General features: G+C 44.9%; 2 protein-coding genes across 2 annotated transcripts in view; both read left to right on the forward strand.

The window, feature by feature from the left end:
• LOC137644595 (probable inactive protein kinase DDB_G0270444) overlaps positions 1-6,985 on the forward strand; it is a 9,194-nt gene extending 2,209 nt beyond the window's left edge. The window contains exon 2 of the mRNA XM_068377553.1: positions 5,524-6,985. Within this exon, the coding sequence (XP_068233654.1) occupies positions 5,524-6,985 (1,462 nt within the window). The remainder of the gene's footprint in view (positions 1-5,523) is intronic.
• A 47-nt stretch (positions 6,986-7,032) lies between these two features.
• Positions 7,033-8,427, forward strand: LOC137644596 (vigilin-like). The gene has a single exon (XM_068377554.1). It carries the CDS (start codon positions 7,033-7,035, stop codon positions 8,425-8,427), a length of 1,395 nt encoding a protein of 464 aa, XP_068233655.1.
• Positions 8,428-10,000: the final 1,573 nt, after the last annotated feature.

Below are 10,000 nucleotides of genomic sequence, written 5' to 3' on the forward strand. Positions count from 1 at the left end.
GATTTTTGGTAGACACGGGTGCTTGTCGTTCTCTTTTGCCAAGGAAACTCTTCAAGGCACGACGTAGTCTGTCTACATCTGCCGACGTCCGCTTAGTAGCTGCCAACGGATCTGCGATACCCACCTACGGTTACGAGAACCTCACATTATCGTTCGAAAACGGTAAATTCAATTGGAAGTTTCTCGTTGCTGACGTCACAATGCCAATCCTCGGTGCGGATTTCCTCTCTCATTTCCACCTTCTGGTCGATGTCGCCCACCGACGATTGGTCAACGCAGACTCGTACTTGTCGACACCTCTTCAACTCGCCCCCTCTAACCTCGCTCTCCACATCAGCGCACCCACGGATGCCTACGCCCACCTCCTCACGTCGTACCCGGAAGTTTTCCGTCCAGAACTTCGCCAAACGCCCACGGTTCCTGCCAAGCACGGTATTTATCACCATATCAAGACGACGGGACCCCCAGTCTTCGCAAAATTCAGACGTCTGGCACCGGAACGATTGGCAGCCGCCAAACAGACGTTCGCCGAAATGGAGAAAATGGGCCTTTGCCAAAAGGCCTCCAGCCCATGGTCGTCACCCTTACACATCGTTCTGAAGAAAGACGGCTCCCTCCGTCCGTGCGGGGATTACAGGCGCCTGAACATGCAAACAGAACCGGATCACTACCCCTCCAAAACATTGCCGATGTGACCTCCTACCTGCACAAAGCGAAGATTTTCTCTACGCTCGACCTCCTGAAGGGGTATTATCAGGTGCCTATGAACCCAGAAGACATCCCCAAGACCGCCATCACCACTCCGTTTGGTACATACACCTTCAATTACTCCTGTTTTGGCCTTCATAATGCCGGGGCAACGTTTCAACGTCTCATGTATGTGGCAAGAAGGTCGTAGGAGGCAACATGAGGAAGGGCAGTGAATGGTGGAATGAAGGAGTGAAGGTAAAAGTGGAAGAGAAAAAGAGGGCTTTTGAAGAATGGCTGCAGAGTAATAGTATAGAGAAGTATGTAAAATATAGAGAGAAAAAGGTGGAAGTAAAGCGCAAGGTACGTGAGGCAAAGAGGGCAGCTGACCTGAGGTGGGGTCAGGGACTGGGTCAGTCATATGAAGAGAATAAGAAGTTTTGGAAAGAAGTGAAGAGAGTAAGGAAGGCCGGCGCAAGAATTGAAGAGACAGTGAAAGATGGAAATGGAAGGTTGTTAAAAGGAGAGGAGGCAAGGAAAAGGTGGGCGGAATATTTTGAAAGTTTGCTGAATGTTGAGGATGATAGGGAGGCAGATATAATTGCTGTTCCAGGTGTTGAGGTGCCAGTGATGAGAGATGAGAATGAGAGAGAGATTACAATAGAGGAAGTGAGGAGAGCACTAGATGAAACGAGAGTAGGAAAAGCATCTGGTATGGATGGTGTGAAAGCTGAGATGTTGAAGGAAGGGGGTGTGACTGTACTTGAATGGTTGGTGAGATTGTTTAATGTGTGTTTTGTGTTATCAATGGTACCAGTAGATTGGGTCTGTGCATGTATTGTACCACTATATAAGGGTAAGGGAGATGTGCATGAGTGTTGTAATTCAAGAGGTATTAGTTTGTTGAGTGTAGTTGGAAAAGTGTATGGTAGAGTACTGATTAATAGGATTAAGGATAAAACAGAAAATGCAATCTTGGAAGTACAGGGTGGTTTTAGAAGAGGTAGGGGTTGTATGAATCAGATTTTTACAGTTAGGCAGATATGCGAGAAATATTTAGCAAAAGGTAAGGAGGTGTATGTTGCGTTTATGGATCTGGAGAAAGCATATGATAGAGTTGATAGGGAAGCAATGTGGAATGTGATGAGGTTATATGGAGTTGGTGGAAAGTTGTTGCAAGCAGTGAAAAGTTTCTACAAAGGTAGTAAAGTATGTGTTAGAATAGGAAATGAAGTGAGCGATTGGTTTCCGGTGAGAGTGGGGCTGAGACAGGGATGTGTGATGTCGCCGTGGTTGTTTAACTTGTATGTTGATGGAGTGGTGAGAGAGGTGAATGCTCGAGTGCTTGGACGAGGATTAAAACTGGTAGGCGAGAATGATCATGAATGGGAGGTAAATCAGTTGTTGTTTGCGGATGATACGGTACTGGTAGCAGACACAGAAGAGAAGCTTGACCGACTAGTGACAGAATTTGGAAGGGTGTGTGAGAGAAGGAAGTTGAGAGTTAATGTGGGTAAGAGTAAGGTTATGAGATGTACGAGAAGTGAAGGTGGTGCAAGGTTGAATGTCATGTTGAATGGAGAGTTACTTGAGGAGGTGGATCAGTTTAAGTACTTGGGGTCTGTTGTTGCAGCAAATGGTGGAGTGGAAGCAGATGTACGTCAGAGAGTCAATGAAGGTTGCAAAGTGTTGGGGGCAGTTAAGGGAGTAGTAAAAAATAGAGGGTTGGGCATGAATGTAAAGAGAGTTCTATATGAGAAAGTGATTGTACCAACTGTGATGTATGGATCGGAGTTGTGGGGAATGAAAGTGATGGAGAGACAGAAATTGAATGTGTTTGAGATGAAGTGTCTAAGGAGTATGGCTGGTGTATCTCGAGTTGATAGGGTTAGGAACGAAGTGGTGAGGGAGAGAACGGGTGTAAGAAATGAGTTAGCGGCTAGAGTGGATATGAATGTGTTGAGGTGGTTTGGCCATGTTGAGAGAATGGAAAATGGCTGTCTGCTAAAGAAGGTGATGAATGCAAGAGTTGATGGGAGAAGTACAAGAGGAAGGCCAAGGTTTGGGTGGATGGATGGTGTGAAGAAAGCTCTGGGTGATAGGAGGATAGATGTGAGAGAGGCAAGAGAGCGTGCTAGAAATAGGAATGAATGGCGAGCGATTGTGACGCAGTTCCGGTAGGCCCTGCTGCTTCCTCCGGTGCCTTAGATGACCGCGGAGGTAGCAGCAGTAGGGGACTCAGCAGTATGAAGCTTCATCTGTGGTGGAAATGTGGGAGGTTGGGCTGTGGCACCCTAGCAGTACCAGCTGAACTCGGCTGAGTCCCTGGTTAGGCTGGAGGAACGTAGAGAGTAGAGGTCCCCTTTTTTGTTTTTGTTTCTTGTTGATGTCGGCTACCCCCCAAAATTGGGGGAAGTGCCTTTGGTATATGTATGATGATGGATGGCATCTTAGGGGACCTCCCTTTCTGTGTATGTTATGTGGACGACATACTTGTGTTCTCCTCCTCAAAAGAGGAACACCTCCGTCACCTACGCATCGTGCTCGACCGCCTGCAACAAAACGGCCTTGTAGTCCGGTACGACAAGTGTACCTTTGGCGCCAACGAAGTGTCGTTCTTAGGGCACCGTATCACTCCTGAAGGAGTCCATCCCCTCCCTGAGAAGGTAGCAGCCGTTCAGAACTTCCCCGCGCCCTCGACCGTCAAAGCTCTGCAGGAATTCTTGGGCATGATCAACTATTATCACCGTTTTCTGCCAGCCATTGCCGTCACTCTTGCTCCCCTCTACGCCTTCCTCAAGGGCAAGCCAAAGGACCTGAAGTGGGGTCCCCTTCAAGAAGCAGCCTTCTGCAATGCAAAGAAGGCCCTATCAACTGCTGCGGCTCTCACTTTTCCTATCCCACACGCCCCTCTCCTTCTCTCCACCGATGCCAGCGACGTCGCTATTGGTGCAGTACTCGAGCAGGTGGTCAAAGGCTCGCCCTGCCCATTGGCCTTCTTCAGCAGAAAACTGTCCAAGGCGGAATTGGGTTATTCTACCTTCGATCGAGAATTGCTGGCGGTGCACTTGGCTGTCCGTCACTTTCGCCATTTCTTAGAAGGTACGCCCTTCGTCATTCGCACAGACCACATGCCTCTGGTGCACGCCTTCACTCGACAGTCTGACGCCTGGTCCGCCCGTCAATGCCGACATCTCTCCGCCGTGGCTGAATACAATTGCACCCTCCAATACGTCCCTGGGAAAATGAATCCCGTTGCCGATGCCCTGTCAAGAAACACGTTGGCTGCCGTTCAACTGGGATTGGATTACAACGCCCTGGCTGAAGCCCAACAACAGGATCCAGAGTATCAAGCGTGTAGGACTTCCTGCACGTCCCTCCGTTGGGAAGATTTTCCCCTCGAAGACTCCAACACCACCCTCCTCTGTGACGTCAGTACTGGTAGACCGCGACCTTGGATTCCTGCTCCCATGCACCGACAGGTGTTTGATTTCATTCACGGCCTTTAACATCCCTCGTGCCGTTCTACTGCACAGCTGCTGAAGGCAAAGTTCATTTGGCACGGCATTTCTAAGGATGCTAAGGATTGGGTCCGCGCCTGTACTTCTTGCCAAACTTCCAAAGTACATCAACACACGGATTCAGGAGTGGGCACCTTTCCTCAACCTCAGCGTCGTTTCACACACATTCATGTCGACGTTGTAGGCCCCCTACCCACATCACAAGGACATCGTTACCTGTTTACCGTCATCGACCGCTCCACTCGTTGGCCTGAAGCCATTCCCATGGAAACTGCAACGTCCGCCTCATGTACATCTGCCTTACTCTCTGGATGGATTTCAAGATTCGGTATCCCTGAGCATATTACTTTTGACAGGGGAACCACTTTCACCTCTCAATTGTGGACGTCATTAGCGAATCTCCTGGGCATCACCCTACATCAGACAACGGCCTACAACCCCGCTGCCAATGGAATGGTTGAACGTTTTCATCGCACCCTCAAAGCAGCTTTGATGTCCCGCTGCAAGGATTGCAACTGGTTTACTCAACTTCCCTGGGTCCTCCTGGGACTAAGGACCACTCCTAAAGATGCCCTCGACGTCTCGGCAGCTGAAATGGTGTATGGCGACCCGTTGGTCGTCCCTGCCGAATTTTTTCCTTCTACAACCTCCTCCGACGATCTCCAGCGCATACGTCACGTCGTGGGAAAATTTACTCCATGCCGCCAGACTTACAAGCCCCCAGCGAAGCATCACATACCAACGGACTTGCACTCTGCAACGCACGTCTTCCTGCGCAACGACACTAGCAAGCCACTACTAACGCCCCCTTACACGGGCCCTTTCCTTGTGATCCGACGCAGTCCGAAGGCATTCCTACTAAACATTCGGGGCAAAGAAGACTGGGTCTCCATTGATCGTCTAAAACCTGCTTATCTTCTGCCAGATGACCCGCCTACAGTTCGCCTCTCTAGATCAGGGTGCCCTATTTAACATGTGCAGTATGTCATTTTTAGGGGGGGAGCCATGTACCAACCGTGTGGCACACAATTGTACATAATTATGTTGTATATATTATGCTTGTATCTGCGCTCTTCCCTCGCACTAAAAAGAACCTGAATGATCATGTCTCCGTTTTTGCTCAGTAACATTGTGTCTCTCGAACAGGTCATGTCCTGTTGCCTTGAGGTTTTGTATATAAAGAAGAGTGTTCCTTAATAAAACTCAGTTGATTGCATCCTGCCTTTGAGTTAACAACTCCTCTCTCGGCCCGTCACAGGCCGAAGATGGGTTTGCTTTTTGGCACAGCTGCCTTCGGCGCCTTTTTCTTTTACAGGTATTGGTGTGGAGACAACGGAGAAGTGATTGTGAGAGAGAAGCTTTCGCAAGATCTTCTTATGGAAAAAGAAGAAGAGACTGTGAGAGAAGAGATTTCGCAGGACCTTCTTAAGGAAAATGGAGGAGAAGAGATTGTGAGAGAGGAGCTTTCGCAAGATCTTATGGAAAGAGAAGGAGAAGAGACTGTGAGAGAAGAGATTTCGCAGGCTCTTCTGAAGGAAAATGGAGGAGAAGAGATTGTGGGAGAGGAGCTTTCGCAAGATCTTCTTATGGAAAAAGAAGAAGAGACTGTGAGAGAAGAGATTTTGCAGGACCTTCTTAAGGAAAATGGAGGAGAAGAGATTGTGAGAGAGGAGCTTTCGCAATATCTTCTTATGGAAAGAGGAGAAGAGACTGTGAGAGAAGAGATTTCGCAGGACCTTCTTAAGGAAAATGGAGGAGAAGAGATTGTGAGAGAGGAGCTTTCACAAGATCTTCTTATGGAAAGAGAAGGAGAAGAGACTGTGAGAGAAGAGATTTCGCAGGCTCTTCTGAAGGAAAATGGAGGAGAAGAGATTGTGGGAGAGGAGCTTTCGCAAGATAATCTTATGGAAAAAGGAGAAGAGACTGTGAGAGAAGAGATTTCGCAGGATCTTCTTCTGGAAAAGGAAGGAGAAGAGACTGTGAGAGAAGAGATTTCGCAGGATCTTCTTCTGGAAAAGGAAGGAGAAGAGACTGTGAGAGGAGATATTTCGCAGGATCTTCTTATAGAAAACGAAGGAGCAACGACACAGGAAGACTGTGAATTTCTTCCTGCTGAAGGGGTGTTTCAGGATGAACACGAAGATGAAATAATTCTCCCTGAGGATGAACAACGAGATGAACTCGATCTCACACAAGAAGACGAAAAAGAAGAACGAGTGGAGAAGGAAGATAATGGAGAAGAAGAAAGAGTTCCTCCTCTTGAAGAACAACTTGACGAACAGGATCTTTCTCAAAGAGGACAAGAAGAGGAGTTAGAGGAAGAGAAGGAGGAAGAAAAAGTTCTTGAGGATTCTTTGATTGAAAATGATCTCCTGAAAGAAGAGGAAATTGGATCAGAAAATCGAATGGTTGACGATCTTGAAGACGCTCGTCATCCAAATGAAAGGCTTCCGGAAAACAGATATGAAAGAAGGAGAGAAAGACGTAAGGTGAGTTTCTCCAATCAAGCGAGAAAACCAGCTGGCAGATGCGGACCTCTCCGCTATGCTGGAGGCAAGAAGTCCACCTTCTTCTGCCACGGAGGTGTAGATTTGGGAATGATCGTCGGGAAAGGTGGAAAATTTGCGAAGATGGCCAAGATGCAGCATGGAGTTCAAATGGTCGTGGTTAACGATGGGTCGGGAGCGGTTCATCTCACCGGACCCAAGAGAAATGTTGAGAAGGTTTACAAGGAAATCTATTCCGAGTCGATAGGGATTTTAATCTCAGAGAACTAACTCGAGTCTCCGAAGGGCTGTTTGCCGCCGGGAAAGAAGATTTCGTGATGCTAGTCGATAAGGAATTCCGGGATGTCTTACGAGGACCACAAGAAGTAACCCTTAAAAGGTTGTTCAGAGAACTGAATGTTGGCATCTACATCCCGGACAATTCCGATGAGCGAAACTACATCACTATCTGTGGCCCACAGCAAAATGCCCTGAGAGCTGAGAGAACAATAACAGAACTGATTGAGGATGTCGAGGACTTTCCAAGGGATCAGGACATTCAACTGATGAGTTTGGACTGCTATGGATTCCATCTTCCAATCCAAGGCAGATTTCTTCTTCTCGCCCGCAGAGGATTTATGATTGAAGAAATAAAGAATCTCTATGGCGTTCAAATGGTCCTTCCCAAAGCCCACGAAAAGCGGGAAATCGGTTATCTATGCGGAGAATTGAACCAAGTGGTGAAAGCATTAAAACATGTCCAAGTCATCCTCGAAGAGGTCAGAGTGGACGACGGAGAAGTTACAATGGAAGGCCTGCACAGAGTAGCAGTAGGAAAGTATCGCTTCGATGTCGACCCAGAACACAAAGGACTCCTGGTTGGACCAGGTGGAGAAAATCTGAAGAGAATCGAAAGGAACTACAATGTTTCGATCATTATTCAAAAGGAATCTGAGGGATTCATTACATTACAAGGACAGCTGGAGGACGTCATGGACGCTTGTCAACAAATCAGCGAAGTCATGAAGCCCACTTTTCAGAGGGGCTATGGAAGAACGGAAGAGCGAGAGAGAAGGAGTTTCCCTGAGGAAGAAATAGTCCGAGGACTAGCAAAGATTGGAGATCGCCTCTACAGAACTGTCTTAGACAGAGAGGAACGGGCCATGGTCATTGGGAGAGGAGGCGAAAACATCAAGATGATGATGGAAGAACATAAAATTCGCTTCCAAGGACCTAAGATGGACGACGACTCCAATCACTGTACGATCCGAAGAGGCGAAGAGGATGCGATCGCGTTCTATTACGAAGTCCTTGACATCATCAGGAATAAAAGGGAGAAGGATAGACAAGGACAACCAGAAGACGCGAAGGACGCTTCCCCACGAGAGGAGCAAGGGAGAAAGGATTTCCCCGAGGAGGAAATCTTACAAGGACTTACTAAGATTGGAAATCGCCTCTACAAGACGGTCCTGAACAGAGACCAACGAGCAATGGTCATCGGGAAAGGAGGTGAGAACATCAAGCAGCTAATCGCTGATCACGACGTCCACTTCCAAGGGCCCAAAATGAACGGTGGCTCCAACGATTGTACAATCCGAGGAGAAGAAAACGACGTCATCAATTTCTATAATGACGTCATTGAACTCATCAATAATAAAGGACAGATGAACAGGCGGCAGGACGGGCATGGTCGGAGACAAGGTGGAATGACATTGGGAGATTTCATGTGTTAAATAGGTAAAATAGTGAAATAAAAGAATCTAAAAAACATAAAAACTAAAAAAAAAATACAAAAATAGAAAATTAAAAAAATCTTATAGTGGAACAAAAGTTTTTGTGAAATGATATATAGAAAAAAAATCTTAGTGGAACAAAAGTTTTTGTGAACAAATGATATTGTTGGATTTTATTGAAATAAAATAATAGAAAATGAAAAATACAAAAAAAAAAAAATACAAAACAAATGAAAAAAAAAAATTATAAAAAAAAAATTATAAAAAATGAAAAAATAGAAAAAAAATATAAGTGGAACAAAAGTCCCGGTGAAGAACAAATATTTTTGCTGAGTTTTATTGAAACAAAAAAAAAATTAAGATAGAAAAAACTTTTTAGTGGAATAATCGCCTTTCATGAAAAATCATACTTTAGTTTTCTTATGGTTGTGGTAGCAATGGACTCAGCATGGAAGACTAATGGCTTAACCTGGAGGATTAGTTCTGCAGAACAAAGAAGCCGGCTTTCTTCTAGTATGCTACGTACCTTGATGCGGGTGTACAGGACCCCTGTCAAGTGTACAAATGGTCGGATATCTAGATCTATTCTTCCGGATACCAACCTTCGGGTGGTTCTGGGGGAATAATCTAGAAGACCGGCTCTGCAGAGGGAAGAAGCTCGGATTCTTCTTGTATGCAAGACTAGTTCTTTTAGGTTGAGCCAAAATATTTCTGCTGGGTAAAGAAAATAGCTACTTCTCTTCGAGTGAGTCGTATCTGGAAAGGAGTGCATTAGAGAAAAAAAAAAAAAAAAAAAAAAAAAAGAGGAGGGGGGAGGGTCGTGGGAACCAAGCCTTCCTAATTGGGAATAGGCAAAACCCACCTGATGAGCCCTTTGGTAAGGGCGAAACCCTTATAAAGGTGGTAGTAGTAGTAGTAATAGTGTATATGAATGAATGCAGCATGTATATACATATGTATACATAATTAATATATATACACACACACACACACATATATATATATATATATATATATATATATATATATATATATATATATATATATATATGTATGTATGTGTATATATATATATATATATATATATATATATATATGTGTGTGTGTGTGTATATACATATGTATATATGTATATATATATATATATATATATATATATATATATATATATATGGTAATAGTTTACAACACCACGCTCTCCATTTACTCCAAAATCCTGCAGTTCTCATCTTCTTGCACAGTAATTAGGTGGTTATTTAAATTCTGGGAAAGCAATAATTAGCAAGATATGTTGAGGAAGGGGGAAGGGGTTATAAAAAGAAAACAGCTCTGTTTCCTCACCAAACGACTTGGAACTGACATGTCAACATAGTCGACCAAACAGAATTCGTGATGCCAGCGTACATAAACAGAAGTTCGTGATGCCAGCGTACATTAGATATACTGTATATTCAAAATGTACTTAATTAAAAATGGATTAATTACTCAAAAGTGTCCATAAAATATGCAATTTACAAATAGTGACACTTTTGAGTAATCACTCAATTTTTGATTAATTATATTTTGAATATAC

Source organism: Palaemon carinicauda, chromosome 7 (assembly GCF_036898095.1).
Source record: "Palaemon carinicauda isolate YSFRI2023 chromosome 7, ASM3689809v2, whole genome shotgun sequence".
Classification (NCBI taxonomy): Eukaryota; Metazoa; Arthropoda; class Malacostraca; order Decapoda; family Palaemonidae; genus Palaemon; species Palaemon carinicauda.